The sequence below is a fragment of the Homarus americanus genome, unplaced genomic scaffold (assembly GCF_018991925.1).
Source record: "Homarus americanus isolate GMGI-L3 unplaced genomic scaffold, GMGI_Hamer_2.0 scaffold25013, whole genome shotgun sequence".
Taxonomy (NCBI): domain Eukaryota; kingdom Metazoa; phylum Arthropoda; class Malacostraca; order Decapoda; family Nephropidae; genus Homarus; species Homarus americanus.
Window position 1 is genome coordinate 6,271,490 of NW_024722158.1, and position 24,596 is coordinate 6,296,085.

At 39.8% G+C, this 24,596-nt stretch overlaps 2 protein-coding genes across 2 annotated transcripts in view; both read left to right on the forward strand.

Moving 5' to 3' along the window:
- Positions 1-1,199: 1,199 nt before the first annotated feature.
- Positions 1,200-24,596, forward strand: part of LOC121862174 (hemicentin-1-like) — a 61,781-nt gene continuing 38,384 nt past the window's right edge. The window contains exons 1-2 of the mRNA XM_042360252.1: positions 1,200-1,294; positions 20,440-21,664. Of these exons, the coding sequence (XP_042216186.1) occupies positions 21,568-21,664 (97 nt within the window). The 5' untranslated portion in view covers positions 1,200-1,294; positions 20,440-21,567. The remainder of the gene's footprint in view (positions 1,295-20,439; positions 21,665-24,596) is intronic.
- Positions 10,975-11,367, forward strand: LOC121862024. The gene has a single exon (XM_042359955.1). The coding sequence runs from the start codon at positions 10,975-10,977 to the stop codon at positions 11,365-11,367; it is 393 nt and encodes a 130-aa protein (XP_042215889.1).

Below are 24,596 nucleotides of genomic sequence, written 5' to 3' on the forward strand. Positions count from 1 at the left end.
TTTACCTTGAGTATTAGGAGGAGGTGTTACAGCAATGTTGACGTCACCAGTTTCAGTTCTTGTTCTTCCACCATCACACAATCTCACCGTTCCTTCACTTGGTCTTCATGGCATCTTGAGGTGACCTAAAAACACTAACCATCTACAAATGTGTGTTAGTAGAACTGGACCCTAGAGCAGAACAATGAATAAGCATCAGTGTGTCTCACTACCTGAAGTTGGCACCGTTATACGTTTCCAGCACTGGCGGGGCAGGTGTTAGTACAATACAGTATAACAGGGAGAAAATGTCTAATATCCTCCCCTGACACATCGAGGCTCACGGGTCAACAAATCACAAATATGTGGTTTATGGACCAGCAATACTGAACAGTTCATTACCTTTAAATTTACATGTGCAGATTTAATAACCTCAATCAATGTTACGTTAATGAGTTAAAATTCTAAACCGGTAAACTTGTACTTACCTGAGACTATTCTTAGTGCCTTGTGTTAAGTCATGACTTCTCGCCCTGTAAAAGAAAGCAATATTGGATGAAGGATTTCTCACAATTTACCGAAATTTTATAAGAATTCTAAATTTTCAATTTCTTCTAAAGTAATCAAATGAGAAAGTAGTTTTATTTTCTCAATCACAGAGTTGCCATATAAATCATAATTATATTTTCCATGACATTTCCATGACCATATCACTAACAACAACTGTGATAACAACAAGAGCATTAACCTGTAAGATTTGTGTGTGTGTGTGTGTGTGTGTGTGTGTGTGTGTGTGTGTGTGTTAATGATACCATAAAACAAACATTAAACAAAGGACAGTAGTATTAACAACTCTCATGTTTACAGATACTGATACAAAGACATTTTTTGTTGTTGAATACAATACAGATAAAAGTGTTGATGCCAAAACAGAAGCCATATGAAAGTCTTGTAATTTAGGAGTGTGATAAACTTTCCTCAACTAATGGTCAATTTCTCGTAAATGTTCCAACAAAAGTGAAGTATTTTTGTCGTTCTCAGAACTTTCATTACGATTATCGATTCCCGGAACGCATCTCACCACCCCAAACCCGAGGCGGGATAAAACGAAGCTGTATGATTAGTAAACACAAAGGGAACAGTTTACGCCGAAAAGAAAGATGATGTTTTAGTCGGTGGGAGAGCTGTGCTGAGCTGTGGTGTTGAGGGCGCAGTTGCAACTCCAAGCCAGCCCAGGCCTCAGTGTCTGCCTGGCCTCTGGAGCGACGATACGCACATCCTCGCTCTGGGACCCACTTCTCCGAGGCGAGGCGAGGTGTGTGGCGGTGTGTGTGGTGGGGGGGAGTGCTGGCCTGCTGCCTTCATTGTTGTATCAGATCTCAATATATATATATATATATATATATATATATATATATATATATATATATATATATATATATATATATATATATATATATATATATATATATATATATATATATATATATATATGTATGTATATATATTGATATAAACTTGAGATAACCCTAATTTTCGTTACACTCATTACTTGTGATAAATATTGATGTTAAGGAGTTAGAGGTAACAAGACCTTAAGTCACTTAGGTCAGTTTGGTGCTGATAAGAGACACAACTTGCCGGTACTTCAGTATCACCAAGTTAAGATAACCGTAGCTTACATAGCCTAAAAGTTGAGCTCAGGAACAAGTCTATTCCACGAGTCACTTATACTAAAAACAGCACATGTTTAAACACGTCCGTAACTCCCAAGTGACGGTGAGTGACGAAATGCTCACATACCGTCTGTGTGTGTGTGTGTGTGTCCCTCCCCAGGTAACTCCCACCAAGATTATGTCACACGTCACGGTGACCTCCCGCCCCCCTCTCTCAGTGGGCCTCCACGACGGTGTATGTAAGTTATCATGGGCCTCCCTTTTGTGCAGCACCTCACAAGAGACGCACACACCCTAACACATCTCTACCACAACTTTATATTATTTAAATGAAGCTGTGATATAGAATGGATAAACTTTATATAGATAGATATCTTTTATATAGTGTCAAAGTCATTTCTTTATAAAGTTCTCCTCGCACGACGCTCGCCTTGATGACTCACTCAGTTAACTTCGCCAATACAAAACTCTCCTCCACAAACTGGTGTAAACAGACGTAACAACTACATTAAACTACTGTAGTGTTGATATCCGTAGTGTTATATAATGATGTAACCTTCTGTAATAGTTAGCCACACGCACACACACACACACACACACACACACACACACACACACACACACACACACACACACAAAATAAAAATAAATAAATAAAAATATATATGTTTTGTTGGTCGGGAACTTATGTTAACTTTGGTTACTTTAGAGGAAAATAAGGCCTTGGGACTAATCTCCATGTGATCCAAAATATTATACTTACGTTTGTGTATTGTACTGTAAAGATCTCTATGTGTGTGTGTGTGTGTGTTTGTACTTGTCTATCTGTCTGTCTGTCTGCGCATGTCTGTGTGTGTGTGTCTGTCTGTCTGCCTGTCTGAGCGTGTCTATCTGTCTGTCTATCAGGGCTGTTTATCAGCGCCACCATCCTCACTATCTCTAAACATCAGCACCACCGCCTTGGAATCAATATCTCTCTCTCTCACCTTCTCTCGTCCAAACACCATGAGAATAATACTGAGTAACACTATCCTCGCCCCCCCTCCCCCGACTCTAATGTGACGTCACCTAAGGGCCATGACGTCACCTAAGGGCCATGACGTCAACTAAGGGTCATGACGTCAACTAAGGGTCATGACGTCAACTAAGGGCCATGACGTCACCTAAGGGCCATGACGTCAACTAAGGGCCATGACGTCACCTAAGGGCCATGACGTCACCTAAGGGCCATGACGTCAACTAAGGGTCATGACTAACAACGAACGCTAAAAAAAACTTCCATAAAGGCTTCGTATGTAAAAGAAATTAGGAGCCACATTAAAATTAGACACCCTAAAACATATTTCCCTTAGTTCACAGATTATCTCACAGGAAGTCTTACATATTTAGTGGAAAATATTCAGTGAGGTGGAATTATTTAATTTAATTATGTTTATAGTATTTGATATTTTTATAGTTTTTGTGTATTATTATTATTATTATTATTATTATTATTATTATTATTATTATTATTATTATTATTAGTATTATTATTATTATTATCATTATTATTATTATTATTATTATTATTATTATTATTATTATTATTGTTGTTGTTATTGTTATTATTATTGTTGTTGTTGTTATTAAGACATCAAGTGGTTGAGTGGGTCCCTACCGCTTCGTATCTACAACAAATAATAAGACTCCTTATATTATCACACTTAGTAGTTATTTATAATGTTGTAGGAAGATGATAACACCAGATAGCAACACCAGATAACAACACCAGATAACAACACCAGATAACACGATATAACTAATACGCTTAATGATGCCATTCTGTGGGTAATAACTAAAGATATTCGCTTGATACTAGACATACACACGATACAACACCGCGTCTATACCACAGAACAAAACAATTATGTCCTCAGAGACTTAAAAGCTTCAATAATAATTACTCTGGATGAATTTGTATTGGCTAATTACAGATATAATTACCGTCTCATTAACCTAACCTGACCTGACCTGACCTGACCCCCCAAGATAGCATTAGTAGAGGTTAATCATCAGGTTAAAAAAAACAGGGTGTCTAATCTTCACGTGATCCCCCCCCTTGAACTCAACCCATGAAAATATATATTAAAAAAAATCCTCAAGAAAAATAGCAACGTAATTATATATCATTTCAACGGTATAAAAAAGTACATAAAACTTTTCCAATATTATGAAAAGTATAATTAATATCCACCAGTTTATGTAATATTAAACCACATGAGTAAAAGTTTATAATTATTAAAACTATAAAATTGAAAGACAAAGTATTGCATAAAGTCGTAACGTAAATATGGACAAAACTCCCGTCGAAATATTTTTGCAATATCTGGTAAGTAATTTAAATGTTAGTGTTTGTAAATAATGCGATTTGGATTTTAACGTCAATTTAACTTAGATTTTTCATTGTGTTATGCTGTGTGTGTGTGTGTGTGTGTGTGTGTGTGTTTTTACAACGTTCATCAGCTAGTAAATAAACAATCTATTCACTCGGTGCTTTTTTATGTTTGTTTTTCATGTTTGACTCAGAATGAATAATAAAAACTGTCCATCAATTGGAAACAAAAGCAATTATTCATTTGTTTTTTGTTTATAATTCAGGTTTGTGTTTTAATTCCGATTTATAACAAAGAGAAACCTAACCTAATCTAAGCTAAGCCTACGTAACACTGCAAAATATCTCCCAGACTTTTGGCAACAACAACAGCAAAACAAAAACAATATTTGTCATCTGGTTGTAAGAGAATACGAAAATTAAGAGAAACAAAAGCATCCTAAACATAAACTATAAAAATATATAAGAAAAATAACATTAAAAAAAGACACCTGGAGTAGAGGAGAACAATGTAATTAACGATGACGTCAAAACAACAATACCTGAGTCTTCACGTGAAACACAATACGTAAACTGAGGCAAAATTTTTGATTAAACTGAAAAAATAAATTAATAAAAAAGTTTGAATAGAATAAATCATACTAGAAGCTTCAATAAAATTTAAAATGCAAAAAAAAATATATATAATATACAATATCTATATATCTATCTGTCTATCCATCCAACCATCCTCTCTCTCTCTCTCTCAAGGAAAGAAATACCTCACCAACTTGTGTTTCTCTTTCACTGCGAGACGTTCAGTAAACATATATAAATAAACCTCAGGTAGGAGACAAGTTCTGATATTAAATGTTGACGTTTTTGTATTTCTTTTGTTGAATAAACCCGATGTTCTTCTTGTTCTTCTCTCATTTGTTCTTGTTCTTGTTTGAATGTTATTGTTTGTGGTTTGTTCTTAGTGACTTGGTTGATGTTCTTGTTGTTGTTTGAATGTTATTGTTTGTGGTTTGTTCTTAGTGACTTGGTTGATGTTCTTGTTGTTGTTTGAATGTTATTGTTATTGTTTGTGGTTTGTTCTTAAAGATGTGTTGATGTTATGTGTTCACTTCGCTTTCAGCTACTGAGGTGTTTAGGCAATTACTGAGTGTGCGTGTGCGTGTGTGTGTGTGTGTGTGTGTGTGTGTGTGTGTGTGTGTGTGTGTGTGTGTGTGTGTGTGTTGGGACATGGTTAGTGGGTGAGATTTGGTTAGAGGGGGAGGGGGAGGGTGGGGGGAGGGAGGGGGTCACAGGGAGGGGGAGGAGGGTAAGGTCACGGGAGGGGTGGGCGAAGGTCATGGGAGGGTAGGGGAAGGTCACGGGAGGGAAGGCAAGGTCACGGGAGGGAAGGCAAGGTCACGGGAGGGAAGGCAAGGTCATGGGAGGGTAGGGGAAGGTCACGGGAGGCTCGAATATCAAAACCCAAACCCCCGGAGCTTCGACTCATGAATGGAATCAAACCTACAGTAAATATTCAAAAGATGTCTCATGAATACGCAACGGGACCAAGTCGAGGTTCACACTCCAACAAATTCGACTCTTGTGTCAAAGTTAAATAAAGATCAAAACAGTTAAGGATTAGACTGTCACTTTTAGGGTCCACAGGTGTGTCATATAAAGTGGGATCAATTACCTGTTGGTGTCGTTCGTGTTAGGTTAATGGACCTTGGCCTAAAGGCGTCTTCATATTGTGATGTTTCCTGAGTGGTGTGGTGGTGGTGGTGGTGACTAGTGGTGATAGTGATAGTAGTGATGATGCTCTATTAAATAAAAAATATCACCCAAACGAAAAAAACACAAACACTATTCTGTCCATATCAATAAAAGAAAATAGCATTAAACCAAAAAAAAAAACACAAACTAAAACAAAACCTCGACACAGTATAAACCTATTGTGGCCAGGTGAGCTTCTACCTAAGTGTGTTACTGGCTTACTACCTCGCTTTTTATCCTCACCTAAAAGTATAAACAAAGAGTCGGATACTTTTGACAATTTCGTTCATTCGTAAATTTTCGGATTTTTTTTTAAAGATTTTTCGGTGTGAATTTATTTTTATTTTTATTTATTTTTTTTTTTTTACAAGAGTTAAGAGTTACAATTGTTGGAAAATGCTTGGTAAAAAAATGCTAATATATATTTTACGAAAGGGGGGAACTTTTGTAGGGGAGAGGGGAGGTTGAAAAGGGGAATTTGAGAGGATAGAGGGGATTAGAAGGGTGGATTGGGTAGGGGGAATTTGGGTGTCGTGTTTTAAAAAGGGTTCTGAAAATGTCAAAAAAAAATTTCCTTTTTAATAAGTATGGGGCCACAATATTTAAATGACCTGTCACACTATACGTAATATGTTTTAGTAGTACACTTATGAGTACACATGTTTGAGTACATTACAGTGATATGTACTCGTACACTTGAACGTATACAAAGACATAAGTATTTAAATCACCTTGTATGTTTTATAAGGCGGATTAACCTCCCCCCCCCCCTTAATCTACCCATGTGTTCTAGATATGGCCACTCAGGTGAACATTAACCAGGTAAACTTAATTAATAATCCTCATTACTTTAGTTCACCTTCCTCAGACACTTCCACCATTAACGGCAGACCTGACCCTAATCTCAGGTGTGCAATTGCAATACCAACTAAACTTCATTATATTGCAACTGCAGGATACCTGACACCTAAAATCATTCAATAATTCTTTGCGAGCCTCAGATAATCCGCTCTAATAAGACAATAAAATATGAAGTCAAAAGAGATAAATCAAAACCAATGTCTTGTAATTAAAATAAACATGGGTAATTTGGACGTGTAATTGGATTGTAATTCAAATAACGAAGGATAATTATCAAGGATTAAATGACTTGTAATTAAACTAAGAACTGTTGTGTATTTAATGTTTGCGTGACTTTTAACACAGTGGTTTTATATAATGGTAAGGTAATCGCCCCCTTCCCCTCCCCTCCCCTCCCCTCCCCCTCACCCCCCACAGCCCCCCCTCCCCACTCTCCCTCCCTCCCCCACCCCCACACAGCCCCCTCCCCACCCTCCCCTCACCCCCCACACAGCCCTCCTCACCGCCTCTCTCCTCCTCCCTCCCCCCTCCCCTCCCCAACGATGGTGAATCAGCTAATACACAGATTAGATCGTTAAGCTCAACTAGTTTTTGTGAAAGCCCAGGGGAGTGGAAGGGAAGAAACAAAAATAAAAACAAAAACAAACAAATACAAACACAAAAACAAACACAAAAACAAAACAAAACAAACACAAACAAACACATAATCCACTACGGCATTGTAATACTTTTGTGTTTTTTCGACAGGTTTTTATTTTATTTTTGTTATCACTTTATAAGGTTAGTCCGTTAGGTCCAAGTCCGTTATAAGGTTAGTCCGTTAGATCCAAGTCCGTTATAAGGTTAGTCCGTTAGATCCAAGTCCGTTATAAGGTTAGTCCGTTAGATCCAAGTCCGTTATAAGGTTAGTCCGTTAGATCGAGTTAACAAGATAAACACAAGAAAATAGTTAAAACATTGTATTTATTTCCAACATTTTTCTTTATACCTCAAGTAATCTGTCTGTCTTTGTCTGTCTGTATGTCATGTCTGTCTTGTCTTGTCTGCCTGTCTGTCTGCCTGTCTGCCTGTCTGTCTGCCTGTCTGCCTGTCTGTCTGTCTGTCTCCATAAATATGATTCAGAATTTAATGGTCTTATTTGGCCAGGTAGGCTCAGTCAACCTTCAGTGAGAGAATTTAATGGCGTCTTTAAGGTGTCATATTTAGGCTTCAAAAGTTGGCACGATATAGGTGAGTCAGTGTGTGTGTGTGTGTGTGTGTGTGTGTGTGTGTTGTGTGTGTGTGTGTGTGTGTTGTGTGTGTGTTTGGTAATGACATACATACATACATAAATGCATACATACATACATACATATATACATACATACATACATATACATTGCTACATACATATACATACATACATACATACATATCCATACATAATGCATATACATACATGCATACATACATACATACATGTATACATACATACATACATACATATACATACATACATACATAAACAGAGACATAGACAGAGACACACACACACACACACACACACACACACACACACACACACACACACACACACACACACACACACACACACACACACACACACACACACACACACACACACACACACAGAAGGACAGCACCACGATACAATACGCTCCACCTCATCAAATCGTAAAAAAATTAGAGAAAAGATAAATCCCCAAGTGATTAATTTACTTTAGTGATTTACTATTTGCAAACAAAAACCATTTATCGGTCATTTACATAAACCAGCCTTCATAACTCTCCGTACAGTTGACTGATGACAAACACAATTTATTATTTTACACCGATTAACAAAAAAACTATCCAGATTTAATTTATTCAAGCTAAAAAATGTGGAATCTGAACTAAAGGTTAATTAAACCAGTGGTCGGGCTGATACAGAGCTGTAACGTGTGGGGGCACATTATTGCGCCGTTTAAGTGGTATAAAGTGACATTCTCGTTTTGGATAAATATTTTCTAATGCTGCTCTGTAAGATATCTGATTATTTTTGTTGTGTTGATTTTTTTCTTCACTGATTTTGTAAGTTAATTTATCCTATCTATAACAATTTAATAAGATTGACTATTATTATTATTATTTATTAGTTGTTGTTGTTGTTGTTGTGGTAGGATCATTATCATTATTTTACTATTATTATTATTAGTATTAGTAGTAGTAGTAGTAGTAGTAGTAGTAATAGTAATAGTAGTAGTAGTATCAATTTATTATTACTGTTATTATTAGTATTATTATCACCACCACCACTAACACCAACACTGAACAAGCCATCAAGAGTTCTTCCTCACACTACCACCATCCCTCCCTTGACTAAACCCTTAATTACCATCCAGGTTACACTAACCCACAACGTACTGTATGTCCTCAAAGCTCTCAGGATAAAATACTTAACAATCAATTCCACCGAGGATTATCATACCTGTTATACTGTGTCACCTGTGCCCCGCCCAGGTGTGTTCAGTATACCTGTATATTGTTGGTAAATGGTCTATGGATGCTCGTAAAGTAATGACCATGTATATTTTACCTGCGTGTATTAGTGACTGACTTTCACGACTAAATTGATGGATTTTTTAAACCGGATATTTAGCCGCGTGCCGTGAGGGAGGTTTACCGGATTATATGAGGATTAGCTCCCCCATCCACCCAGCTTATTTCACCTGGTGATTAAGTACCCCCAGCTTATTGCGACTGTATATTATGCACCCCAGTTTATTGCAACTGAAGAGGAGTGAGGTTAAATTTGGCTAGGTTAGGTTAGGTTAGGATAGGTTAGGTTAGGTTAGCATCGGTGTGTATTATCCTAAAGTAATCCACAAAATATTCTGTTTGTTTACCTTTTCAATCATTTATCAGACTGCAGAACAGGTAACACCATATAATAGAACTGTTCATCTAATCTAACCTTGGTGCTGACGACGGGCTGAGTTACCACAGTTAAACTAATTAATTTAAACTTTATCAATTTATTCCCCCCATACGTCGTGCAGGAAAACTGGGACATGACACCCACCTCCCCCAGCTACTCCCACCCCTAGTTCTCCCCACCACCTTCCCCCCCCCATAGTTCTCCCCACTACACCAGTCTCTCCCTCCACCACCATTTCTCCAGCCATTCCAACCCTAGTCCCACCCCCCACTACCCCAACCTTCCCTCCACCCCAGCCACCCCTACACCACCACCATTACCCCAACCTTCCTCCACCCCAGCCACACCCTTACACCACTACTCACCACCACTACTACCACACCACCACCACCACCACCACCACCAACAAACTGGCCAGTAACACAAGGGAATAAGTCGAAGTTATTTTACCGGGAGTTCATAGTAGATAATCCAGCCAATCATCACTACTTAAAATCCGGTAAAAGTAATAATTTAATTCGTGAAACTGAGAGACATAAGCTTGACGGTCCCTTAAAGACATAATAGCTACAACACCTTGGAGATGAGGGTCTATTTCCAGCCACCGTGTAGGAACAGTTAATAAAGTGATGGGTGGTGTCAAACATGTCTTCACCTGGTCTACTGATATGCTCGGTCTCACATCGCCTTTCGACACGTTCTCATTAAGTTTTTCTTTAATGAGGTTCAATATAATGCTTGTCAGGGTGATTTAAATTTACTCTTTTTATACTGAATGTAATTTTGTTAGAACTCATTCAAAACAAAAGACTTATCGTAAAATAAATTCAGTTCACTTTACAAATCTGCAGAATGTCAAAGGGCAAATGGTAGGACGTATCATATTAAGTTTTAAGACCGCCTCGTATATCTGTGGTTAGGTTAGGTTAGGTTAGGTTAAGTCAAATCCAGCGTCCCAGCCTTCTGTAAATCCTGAAGAACAAGACGTCGACGCTGTACTGGAAGACGTCGACGCTGTACTACAAGACGTCGACGCTGTACTACAGACGTCGACGCTGTACTACAAGACGTCGACGCTGTACTAGAAGACGTCGACGCTGTACTGGAAGACGTCGACGCTGCACTACAAGACGTCGACGCTGTACTAGAAGACGTCGACGCTGTACTGGAAGACGTCGACGCTGTACTAGAAGACGTCGACGCTGTACTAGAAGACGTCGACGTTGTATTACAAGACGTCGACGTTGTACTACAAGACGTCGACGCTGTACTACAAGACGTCGACGCTACTACAAAGTCGCCGACGCGCTAGAAGATGTCGACGTTATTTTCGCTAAGACGTCGACGCTGTACTGATGAGACGTCGATGGCTGTACTAGGAAGACGTCGACGCTTGTACTACAAGACGTCGATAGCTAAAGATGTCGACGTACCATAAGACGCCCAGATTGCCAGGATTTATGGGCGACGTCGACGCTGTACTACAAGACGTCGACGCTGTACTACAAGACGTCGACGTTGTACTACAAGACGTCGACGCTGTACTACAAGACGTCGACGCTGTACTACAAGACGTCGACGCTGTACTACAAGACGTCGACGCTGTACTACAAGACGTCGACGCTGTACTACAAGACGTCGACGCTGTACTACAAGACGTCGACGCTGTACTACAAGACGTCGACGCTGTACTACAAGACGTCGACGCTGTACTACAAGACGTCGACGCTGTACTACAAGACGTCGACGCTGTACTGGAAGACGTCGACGCTGTAATAGAGACACAGGAGTACAATGAACACCGAGAATCGTGAATGTTCCCTCAAGTGATCCAGTTTTGACGACTCTTCCGTACACCTTCCGACACCTTCTGACACTTCATAGCACATTCTGACACCTTCTGACACATTCTGACACCTGACACATTCTGACATCTTCTGACACATTCTGACACCTTCTGAAACATTCTGACACCTGACACATTCTGACATCTTCTGACACATTCTGACACCTTCTGAAACATTCTGACACCTGACACATTCTGACATCTTCTGACACATTCTGACATCTTCTGACACCTTCTGACATCTTCTGACACATTCTGACATCTTCTGACACATTCTGACATCTTCTGACACCTTCTGACATCTTCTTACACCTCATAGCACATTTTGACACCTTCTGACATCTTCTTGCCACAGGAACAATGGTGGGATGATAGAGGAGGAAATCTCAGCTTATTTGATCAATGGACCGTCCTTACAGCCTGAGAGCCCACACACCACACTTAACACTAGTCTGTGCCAAGATGTTGATATTATATAACTATGCATAATTCGTCAGTATCTCTATATAACTATGCATAATTCATCAGTATCTATATTTAACTTTATGTATAACCCGATATCATGCATGTATCAATTTAATGTATAATTTAATATCACCTGTATAACAATGTATATTTTAACACTACTTGTACATATCTCTCATGGATAGTTAACTTCACGTAACGCTCACACACACACACTCAAAAGAAAGAGAGAGAGAGAGAGAGAGAGAGAGAGAGAGAGAGAGAGAGAGAGAGAGAGAGAGAGAGAGAGAGAGAACAGGCAGTGTTGCAGGTGGGCGGTCGTAGGATCAGGGACAACAGGGTCTCAGTGGGGGCTGGACTCTGCCTAGGACAAATTCACCTTTCAACCTCAAATATTTTCTCCTAAAAGCAATATCTCTCAGCTTTTTTTTTTTTTTTTTTTTTTGGTTTTGTTTTGTTTTGTTTTGTTTTAATTTTGTTTTACATTGCTTTGTCTTGTTTTAATTTTGTTTTAATTTGTTTTATTTTGTTTTAATTTTGTTTTATTTTGCTTGATTTTGTTTTAATTTTGTTTTATTTTGTTTTAATTTTATTTTAACTCGCTTAGTTTTGGTTTAATCTCTGGGATAAATCACACTAAAACGCAGCAGGAGGAGGGGGGTGGAGGAGAGAGAAAAACCTCACAAGAAATATGAGTCGAAAGATTTTTACAACATAGATCATAGTTTTAAATAATAATCCAGTACTAATGACGCCGTATGTCTTAACAATGCTCCAGAAATATTGCTCTTAATTGCTCTAGTTAGCTTGGCCATCTTAAACACGAGGAGGATCTAAGGCTTATTAACCTTTTTATCTCATCATTAACGCCCGAGTAAATTATGAATCGATAAGTATCTTGAAGCATTAATTAAAAGTGTCCTCGAGCCTAAGGGTTGGCGACCACGGCCCACCATTCTACATATTTTCGGGTCATCTTCATCAGTCAGTCAGTCAGTCAGTCAATCAGTCCGTCCGTCCGTTCGTCCATCCATCAATCAACTCTATTTTCTCTGGTTTAATTACAGTTGTGTTATAGTTGAATTAATCATAAACTAAACCAAAACAAAATTATTCAACTATATCTAAAAATACAACTAATTAAACCCAAGAAAATTATACAACTTTTACTAAACCATTCATACAACTCTAACTAAAAAACCTAAAAAAAAAACTCTTCACTAAACCCCCAATAAACAAACACACTAACCCCCCCAAAAATAAACACACACACAAAAACCAAGTAACATCAATTATACTAAACCACCAAAATCTTAAACCACACCAATATTAAACCACCCGGACAACTCCTTCAAAAACATACAGTAAAATAAACCTAATCACAGAAAAAAACAACACAAGACGTGACTCATTCGCCTGTGTCTGTTACTCAAAGTGTGAAATACACAGTCGTAAAATACACCCCAGGCAGCGATAATTTCTTGTACACCCCAGGCAACGATAATTTCTTCCTCTCTCCTTCATCGGCATAAACAGAAGCGTATTATCATTTGAGATTTTGCAAGGGTGTTAACTTTTTAGTCTATCGATGGTGTTAAATCCAATCATTCTTTTATCTATCTTTTTTTTTTTCCTTATCTCCATTACCTCCCCCCCACTCCCCCTTAGCGTGAATGGTCGCAAAGGCAATATTCGATCTTTTTCACATGTTCTAGTCTGTGTTGGCCAGCGAGCGTCAAGCGCCTCTCAACCGTAACGGGGAAACCAACACGTAAAAGGCTAGAGTTAAGTATGATGGTCAGTGACAGGAATGGTTGGGGAGAATATTTCATCGATGGCTGCCCTTCAATTCCACGGGGAGTAGGTCAACCAACAAGGAGAGAGAGAGAGAGAGAGAGAGAGAGAGAGAGAGAGAGAGAGAGAGAGAGAGAGAGAGAGAGAGAGAGAGAGAAGAGAGAGAGAGAGAGAGAGAGAGAGAGAGAGAGAGAGAGAGAGAGAGAGAGAGAGAGAGAGAGAGAGAGAGAGATAAAAAAGTTAAACTAGTGAGGATACGATTTTTTTTAAGGGTTTTCATATGTATAGATGTATCGCGATGCCGAGAGTTACCTAAGCATTGTTTTTTTTTACTCCTGTTTGGGGTCTGTCCAATAAATAACGTTTATTATCCAGCATAAATCAGGAAGTCCTACGATGAATCAAAGAGAAAAAAATATATATTCCTTTAAAAATTCTCGTAAAAATGATAATCTTGCACTCTAGACTTTGGGTGTCCGACACATCTTCACTGCCTTAGTGTCAAATATTTGTGGGGTCTCTTCACACCAGCAGCCAGCCACCCCCCCCCCCCATCGATGCCAACACAGTCAAGGCAAAAAAAGACTTCTAAATACAACGCCTTAAAACTAATTCTTAACATCTTTTTCTCTTCTGCTGTGTCTGAGTGCAAGGTTTCATTTTCTAGGTATTAACTAATCACCAAGGAGTCTAATTTAGGCTCTGCATTAATCTCTCGCTACAAACAAGTTCAGTGTTTTTTGTTTGCTCTTTACACAACCTAAACGAAAACACCATCAAGGAGGAACCCACAAATTCTCGTAACACTAAACACAAAATAAACACGTCGGCATTTCCAAATTTTCTTCGTGTTATAAAGCCTTTTGGGTCGTTAATTAACAAGAGTTTCTTAATTGAACTAAATTAACCAAAATGGACCCCTGGTAATTATAAACAAGATGTATTATAATGCATCTTGAATTATATATCAAAGGGGATTTTTTATGTTTTTGTTTTACAGCTCAACAGACTTTAGGCTTGTCACCTTCCTCGACTCTTTACACGTAATGACAAGTTTGGACGGATCACCTTAACATTAGGCACCCCAACTTGGTTCTTCTGATACTTAAACACCCTAACGCTACCTAGGAGGGGTTAAGTTAGGTTAGGTTACGTAACGTTATCGAAAATTTCCTATGCACCAATGAACCTCCGAACCAACGAACCCCAAACCAACGAACCCCCAAACCAACGAACCCCCAAACCAACGAACCCCAAACCAACGAACCCATACCAACGAACCCCAAACCAACGAACCACCGAACCACGAATCCTTGGAATATTGTGCAAATTCCCATTCCACAAATCAATCTGGTCAATGGTCTTTCTCCTCCTTCCTCATGGGACCGGTACAGGGATCATCTTGCACCAACTCTCGATCTGTTCCTCGAGCAATATATCTCACCAACCAATCCCTTAACCCACACGATATTACACTTCAACTAAGAGAAAATCACCCCACGTTACTGTCTACTACCACCGTGTTATTCCCACCACGGTTATTTCTATGCATATTGGAGCAGGCCAGAGTTTCTATCAATTTGTTTTCCATTTGGTTGCAATGTTTTACACACGAAATGTCAACACTGGTAGCAAGCACTAGTCAAACACTTTCCTTTGCCAGTAGAGAGGAATATTTCATCTATTAATCTCTTTCCATTTTCTAAAGATAAACATTATTTTACCTGTATTCTTATATTGCTTAATTGATTTCCACAAGATGATACTGAAAAGCGAAAAATAGGTTCCATAGGCATGTACAATAGGCCTATATAATTCTGGGGGGCAAAGTTTTCTGCTTCGTTCAACTCTGTTTTTGTTTTCGTGATTATGTAATTAATATCAAGAAATCATCAGTAAACACAAAGGTAGTTTATGTAAATGACTTGAAAAAAATCCTTAATTATTATGCAAACGACTTTGGACACACACACACACACACACACAAACAGATTCCCCCTCCTCTCCCCATACACGCACACACACACATACACAGTCCCCCTGCCCCTTACACACTCATCTAAAACACCCCAGACCGTGTAAACAAGACCCCAGACCATATAAACACGACCCCCAAACAATATAAACAAGACCCCAGAACATATAAACAAGACCCCACATGTAAACAAGATCCCAGACCATATAAACAAGACCCCAGACCGTGTAAACAAGACCCCAGACCGCATAAACAAGACCCAATAGTGTAAACAAGACCCCCGACGTCACTATTAATTTCCAGAGCCATTTAAGTTGTGCAAGATGCCTTTAAAATACTCTTCACGGTGTTGCAAGAAGGCGAGAGGAAAAAGTTAAGCAGCTTACATCAAATTATTGTCTTGACTTGTGGTTTCTGAAGTGATATGTCAAGTTCTTTTTATCTCCTCCCAGAAGCTGTCACGAGGGCATGTGGGTATTAGGGTATGTGGGTATAGGGGTATGTAAGAATGAGGTTATGGGGGTATGAGGGTGTGTGGATATGTGGGTATGAGGGTATGTGGGTGAGAGGTATGTGGATATATGGGGTATGAGGGTATGAGGGTATGAGGGTATGAGGGTATGTGGTTATATGGGGTATGAGGGTATGTGGGTATGTGGGTATGTGGGGAATGGGGGTATGAGGGTATGAGAGTATGAGGGTAAGTGAGTATGTAGGTATGAGGGTATGTGGATATGTTGGGTATGTGGGTATGTTGGGTATGTGGGTATGTTGAGTATGTGGGTACGAGAGTATGTGGGTATGTGGTATAATGACTAAAGACTTTCCATCAAGCTGCTTTCAATCAATTATTAAAAAAACCGAAATTTTCCCTTTACTCTTCAATCACTGTGATTATTTCCAACCACACTGATTATTTTTTCCCTTCATTTTTGTTTTCATGTATTCGACCGAGAGTTTAAAGTTACCATGGAAAAATTAAATCAAGTTTCCCCCCATGTTCTATCGTCCACGGGAAACCCACAGTCGCCGTGTTGACAAAAAAAAGCATCGGGTTTGGAAACAGAATACTCCTGTAAAAAAAAAAATTAACTTTATTTTTAACTGCATTTGATTAATTATTTTTGGGTACATCTGAGTTCACGGTGTCCTGTTCCCACGTCTGTGTTGAAGAAATTATACAACTCGTGTTTGTTTGGGTTCAGAAGTAATAATGAGACCTTTGGGTGTGTGTGTGTCTGTGTGTGTGTGTGTCTGTGTGTGTGTGTGTGTCTGTGTGTGTCTTTTCGCATTGAGAGGAAGGAAGGAAGGAAGAAAGAAAGAGAGAAAGGAGATATTAACGTTGAGAGAGAGAGAGAGAGAGAGTGAGAGAGAAAGATAGAAAAAAAGTAATCCGAGAGAGAAATAGAGATAAAAATAATAAAAGTCTTCAAAAAATACACCATACACTATACAAAGTTTTCATAATAATGGTGGAGGATATTAGACAAAGAGTTGCTTTATATAACTCATTTTGTAAACCTTTCCCGGTGTAATGACGTTAATATGACCCGCTATATATATATATATACTGTATATACGCCCCAGCACAGCGGAGTTTTACAGATTTACACAGGACAAACTTTGGGAAATTTGCCTAACACAAAATATGCTACTGCTATTATTACTACGACTACTACTATTACTACTACGCTACTACTACTACTACTATTAATATTACTACTACTACTACTCCTACTGACGACATATATCTGACAAACAAAAATTAAATCACACATATAGAAACAACATACAGTGCCACTCAAAAACATGCCCAAAAAAAATTACCCATTTTAATAACTAACCAATTAAACCCTGGTCACTTTTTTTTTATTTTGCATAACCCTGTATATAGAACTGCCACCACAACTGCCCCCACACGAACGAGACACCAACGAAGTGTGCACAAATCCTCCACCCTCTTTCCTCAATTTTTTCCTTAACTACCAAATTACCAAATTACCAAACCTTCCCTTGTCAACATATATTCTCGTTTATTATGACACCCCCCCCCCCTACCGTGGAAATCCAAACAGATGACGTATGACAACCTAGAACGAGATCACCTGTCTGTCTGTGTCTGTCTGTCTGTCTGTGAGTAGAAGGCACAAGCTGGTTGATAATGATTAGAGACTATAGAGTTGAGGGTCAATTTCTATTCCTTAATTTTGGATTCTTTTTTTTTACATAGTCATTTGAGGTTGAAGGTGGAGTTGAAGAAAGAAAGAAAGAAAAACATGAAGAGGTTACAAAAAAGAGAACAAGATATCAAATAAAACGAGAAAGAATAAGAAAAAAGAGACAGAGCAACAAGAAGTGAAAGAAAGAGAGAAAATGAAAGAAGATAAGGCGTTTACTCTACAAAAAAAGTAAGAAAGGTTAAAAAAAAAGTCCAATTTTACATCTTTTCCACCACACTACGTAAGGATTCAGTGGATTTGCTTATCGTTGGTGTAAATGAGGATTGGTGGAGATATTATACTGGTATATATGTGGATTCCAAAAGTATATATGTGGATTTCAAGATTGTGTGTGTGGATTTCTGGCAAACAACATGTCAACCACAACAAAAATAACAAAGAAAGTTATGATGTTGATGTTGTGAATTTTCCCTCAGGTTGTAACAACACCAAAGAATTACTATATTACCGCGATAAAGGCGGATTACGCTTGTTAAAAAGGCAAGAGATGGTAATATTCTGAAATAAATCTGGTTTTTTTTCCAACCAATGTGTTTTGGTGTTGTGTGTGTATGTGTGTGTGAGGTGCAGCTTTTATGTGTGTGTGTGTGTGAGAGAGAGAGAGAGAGAGTGTTAACTCTGTATCTGTTTTTGTTCTCGAGTCGTGCTGTCAAGTAAGTTCGTTCGTTAATGATTCTTTCGTTCGCTCGTTCGTTAGTTACGTTAGGTTAGGTTAGGTTAGGTTAGGTAAGTTATCCACGTGGAAAAAAAAAGAGTCGAATCCCTTCAGAGTTAAAAACATGTTCTAGTGGAGTCGATTACCTTCTCCTTCACACGATAGTCGGAGTAAACAGTGCTAAGCCACATACTAAACCAGGTCAACTGTGTTTGGTCACTCCGTCAACCAAAGTTAGGTTAGGTCAGGTCAGGTCAGGTTCAGTTAGATAAGATAAGGTTAGGTTAGGTTTCACTCTGTTTTAAGAGGTTGTCACGTGTTCTTTTGTACATCTGTATAGCACCTAGCATCCCAGAGGTCTTTACGCCAGTCCGCTTACCCTGATGGCTACACCTCGCTGTAAAAGCAACAACAAATGGACTAACATTAAAGACTCCTGAACTGAGAGGAGGATGGATGACTGCAGCAGAGGGCCGACCCAGAGGGAGGAGTAGGAGGACGGTGGAGCGGGGGCCAGAGAGATGCGAGACGGGCCCCAGAGAGATGTGAGACGGACCCCAGAGAACTGAGAGATGGACCCCAGAGAGATGTGAGACGGACCCCAGAGAACTGAGAGATGGACCCCACCACCACCACCTCCTCCACCCAAATAACATAACAAAATATCATCGCATAGGAATCCAATTCACTTTAAATATCCAGAAATTTATATAAAAAACAAAAGAAGATCGACACCGACTGCCATCCTCTTCGTCTATAAACAACAAAACAAAAGAAGATCGACACCGACTGCCATCTTCTTCGTCTATAAACAACAAAAGGATTCTAATACCACTCTCTCTCTGTCACTGAGAACTAGATTAAACAGACTTAGGAGTCACTTTACTGTTAATATTACCTGGTATAAATATTGAGTTTGTTTTTAAATATGATTCTTCCCGCGGGTGAATAAGTTAAGATTAGATGCTGTTCCGGGGACAGGGTTAGGGAAAAAACCCGAGACACGATTATTAAACCCGAGGCACTGAGGGAAAAAATACAAGATATAGGGGGGAAAGACCAAGACACAGGGAAAAAACAAAACAAGACCCAGGTAGGAAAAAAAGACGGGGAAAATAAGACACAGGAAGGGGAAAAAACAAGTCACAAGGAGAGAGAGACAAAGAAAAAACAGCAACAACAATTACATCTAGGAACGACAATCTGAGATTAAATTCATATTTTTTCATAAGTTGTACTGGAATCTCTCTCTCTGTGGGTATTTGTCTGTTTTATCTACCTGTCCGCGCGCGCGTGTGTGTGTGTGTGTGTGTCTATATACCAGTATGTGTGCGTATCCTTGTCTGTATCTCTGTATATGTGTATGTTTGTGTGTGTGTGTGTGTGTGTGTGTGTGTGTGTGTGTGTGTGTGTGTGTATAGAGCGAGCCACCATGTGTAAGACAGAGGACGCGGCTAATTCTGTTAGGAGGAAACAGTAATAATTGATTTACTCCCTCCTGGCACACCTCCTGTCTGTCTGTCTGTCTGTGTCTCTGTCTCTTTCTCGTCTGTCTGTGTCTCTGTCTGTCTCTTTCTCGTCTGTCTGTGTCTGTCTGTCTCTTTCTCGTCTGTCTGTGTCTGTCTGTCTGTCTCTCTTCCTCGTTTGTGTCTCTCTCTCTGTCTGTTTATGTGTCTCTTTGTATGTCTGTGTGTCTCTTCCTCATCTGTATGTCAAATATGTCTCCTTGCATCTGTCTTTCTTATCTGTTTATGTCTCTGTATCTATCTGTCTCTCTCCTGTCTCCATCTAACTACCTAAACCCTTGGGTGTGTAAACTTCAGGTGACCCTAAATATATGTAAACAACTTTGTCTTTCTGCCTGTTTACTGTCGATTTACCGCCCATGACTTATTTTGTTTTCATCGGCAGGAGTTTTATGTGCAGTGAGCAGCGACCCCAGGACAGGAATTTTATGGCATGACCTACCTGCGGCACCATCAGGGTCTTAATGGCGTGGAGAGAGACATAACTATTGTGGTGTGACGGTCATTCCACTCATCCACGAGAAGACAGACAGTGCCACGTGATAATATGGTACATAGACAGTTAATGGCATAGAAGAACCACTCACTCTATGAGCTATGAGGCACAGAAAGGAGCTGGGTTAAGTGACGTGTTGAATCACTGTGACACTAAAACAACACTCTGACTGTAGAACAAACACACACACACACACACGAAAAACAATAACCCAATAACATCATAGAACACAGAAGAACAACAAAGGACAACACACAACATAATTATATATAACAAAAACAAATAACAATGATATATATACAACCATAATATAACAATGTAATATTTCAGTAGAACACAAAAAAGTCGCAATACGGTGTTCATGAAGGAAAACAACGGACCAATTAAACAGTGATGTGATAGCCCAGCCGCCAAAACAAAAACATTTCTAAAACAAGAACACAAAAAAACCAGGATGCAATACCCCCCCCCCCCTCACAAAAAAATAATTAAAAAATCCCACAATGAACAGTTGAACAAAGACAGAAACTAAACAAGAGTGAAATTGTTCATACCGAGACAATATACAGTTAATTGAACACCACAGGAATGTATTAAAATTAGTGAACTGTGATGAACTATATATATATATATATACATACACGGGAATTTATTCAGTAATGGACTAACTAGTAGAATAAATTATCGTCCATACAGGTGATGTAAAGTGTACCTGCCAATTAACTCTGATTGAGAAAAAAATAATAAGGAATAAATGATAAACAATACAGACTAAAGTGACAATAATAAACCAATAATTACAAAAAACAAATAAAATAAACCAACCGACAGTGAAGAAAAAAGAGAAAATTGTGTCTTTGTAGATAAATCAACAAAGTGAGAGAGAGAAGGACTAAGTGAGAGACAGAGAGAAAGATAGAGATGCCCTGTGAGTGAGAGGGAGAGAGAGAGATATGCCTCGAGAATGAGATGAGAGTGATGGTGCTTCACAGCTGACCTAAACCTCAGCCTCCAATCATGCAGCTGGCAACACTACACCTGCTCATCCTCCACTTGGCAACACTGCTAGTCTCCTTATGTCCTGCTAACACCAGTCTTGGCAACCCTGAACCAGGTGAGTGGATGTTACCATTCTACTGTACCATGACGGGTAATAACACAGGTAAGTCTATACTACCATAATTAACCTATCTAACACTGACCCAGGTGAGTAAATGCTACCATACTACCATAATTAACCTATCTAACACTGACCCAGGTGAGTAAATGCTACCATACTACCATAATTAACCTATCTAACACTGACCCAGGTGAGTAAATGCTACCATACTACCATAATTAAGACCGAATCAGGTGAGTAAGCACGACAGTCTACTACCTTAACACTGACCCAGGTAAATAGGCACTAATCACACACTACCATAATAATGACCCAGGTAAACACACACTATACCGTAACACTGAACAAGGTACATAAACAATCACCACACACACACACACACACACACACACACACACAAGACGAATGGTATTTCAAAAGTTTCAAATGACGATGATTATGATTGACCTTTACATACTTGTCACAGTTATTGACAAATCTTACGTGCAACAAGGTCAAAGAGGCTTGTTAGGTTGGTGAGGTTAGGTTAATCTTAAGACGAAATAAGCTGGGGTTTCCAATCTTCACGGGTTATATATTTTTTTCTCAAGGAAGGACAAGAGAAATAGTCTACATCATCCTAGGAATAAAATTTTTGGGTGAAGGTTTACCAGACTACACTCGATAATACACTGTGAAAGACCTCCGAGTGTTAGTTCCCATCCACTGACCTTTGTCCTTCCTGGGGGCAGAACACTGGAACTCGCTGCCCAATGAAAACCCACCAATATTGGACAGCCTCACCAACCGCACAGGCTAACACCCCCCCCCACCAAAACCGGTACATGGTCCATTAATCGATTTGCATCCGGCTAGACCCAGACGTTAATGGCGTAGATCGAAAGCAAAGGACTCGACTCAAGGTTCCATCCGGCCAGGGAAACGAAGCCAGATCTTGTCACTGGCGAGGTTTGTGTGGAGGAGGAGGAGAGGTGTGGATTTATAGACGCGTACACACACACACACACACACACACACATCACACACACACACACACACACACACACACACACACACACACACACACACACACACACACACCAAAAAATTGAAAGTACTGTATATCAAAATGCTCTCTCTCTCTCTCTCTCTCTCTCTCTCTCTCTCTCTCTCTTACACTTAAGGACCATTTGAGCACCAATAAATCTCAGTCGCCAATGTTGAGTGATAATGACCCGGAGGAGTGTGTGGGGAATGAGGGCATGAGGAGGAAATGACGAGGGGCAGAGGAGGGAAAAAATGGAGAGAGAGAGAGAAGGGGGGAAAGTTGACGATGAGGAAAAGGGGGAAGACGATGAAAGACGAGGTGATGGGTAGAGAGGAGAAGGAGGAGGAGGAGGAGTAGTAAGGAAGGGGATCTCGTCGACAACTATATACACGATCAATAAATCTCACAAAATTTGACATGATCCTATAATCTATCACCGCGCTGTGTGTGTGTGTGTGTGTGTGTGTGTGTGTGTGTGTGTGTGTGTGTGTGTGTGTGTGTGTGTGTGTGTGTGTGTGTGTGTGTGTGCTTGTTCTAAAGTCAACACCACTAAAAGATTAAACAGAGAGACATACAGTTACAGTACACCAATCCAGTATCTTAGGCGGTAATAGCGACACACACACACACACACACACACACACACACACACACACACACACACACACACACACACACACACACACACACACGAGTAAAAACAACGCACTAAGGTGGATATACGAGACGTCACTTGGTTGCTTGCTGGAAACTCCCCGATTTTAGAAGTGACAGACTTTAAGTGTGGCTACAAACAGCTCCGTTATTGGAGAAAATGTCTGGGGATTAAATTCTTCTATTTTTTTAACGCCCTGTCGTCTGCCTCCTCACCCCCACCCCCCACCCCCCCTACCCCACCCCCTACCCCACCCCCCTACCCCCACCCCCTCGGCTCTTACTAGGGGAAGTCTTTGTGAGGAAAATTGACAGCAATCTTCTTCAGAGTGATCGACTGTTATAAACTTGTAATCTAAAAAAAAAAACGATTAGCTGATTGGTTAAGATTGGATATAAGTCCGGGTGTTAGAGGAGTGATTAGGAGTCAAAGGCGTCCCTGTCGGGGTTATATGTCGCCGTGTGTGAGTAATGTTCGCCTCTTATTCCAGTGTTGTGTCCTGTGAGATAAATGAACGGGTTACCCCCCCCCACCCCACCCCACCCCTCACCAAGGAGGTAAATGAGTTTTGTCGTCGGTGAAGGGACGAGGAGGGGCGAGGAGGGGCGAGGAGGGGCGATACTGTCTCTCTGTCGTCTGTCTTTCTCTCTCCCTTCTCTCCTTGTCTCTTGTTGTCGATGGAGGCGAGGATGAACATTATTATCCTCCTCCGCCTCCTCCTCCTCCTGCAATCCCTCCTCCAATCCCTCTCCTCCTTGCTGTCGATGGAGGCGAGGACGAACGCTAAGCCTTCCCTCCTCGCCCTCCACCACCTCGTATCAGCCTCAGTAAGGTATACCACCACATCCTGCATATACGAACCAAATCAACATTACACAACATTAAAGAAGGAAACGGCAACATTCCTTACAACATTCTTTACAACATTAAACTCAGATCCTCACACTGTATTGATGTTTTTTTTTAAAGAATTTATCCTCGGTTTCGTCTCTTATTCTCCGGGAATATTTTGCTTATAGAAAATCCATTCCAGCAGCTATTCACACACGGGTCCTCAATTAATGGCTCACCAGAGGGGGGGAAAAATACGTGTGATACCGAATGATTGGGAAAAAACACGTCTGGATATTGTTTTTTTTTTATCATCCTGCAGTAATTGGGGGACACCTGAAGGGATGTGTGTGTGTATGTGTGTGTGTGTGTGTGTGTGTGTGTGTGTGTGTGTGTGTGTGTGTGTGTGTGTG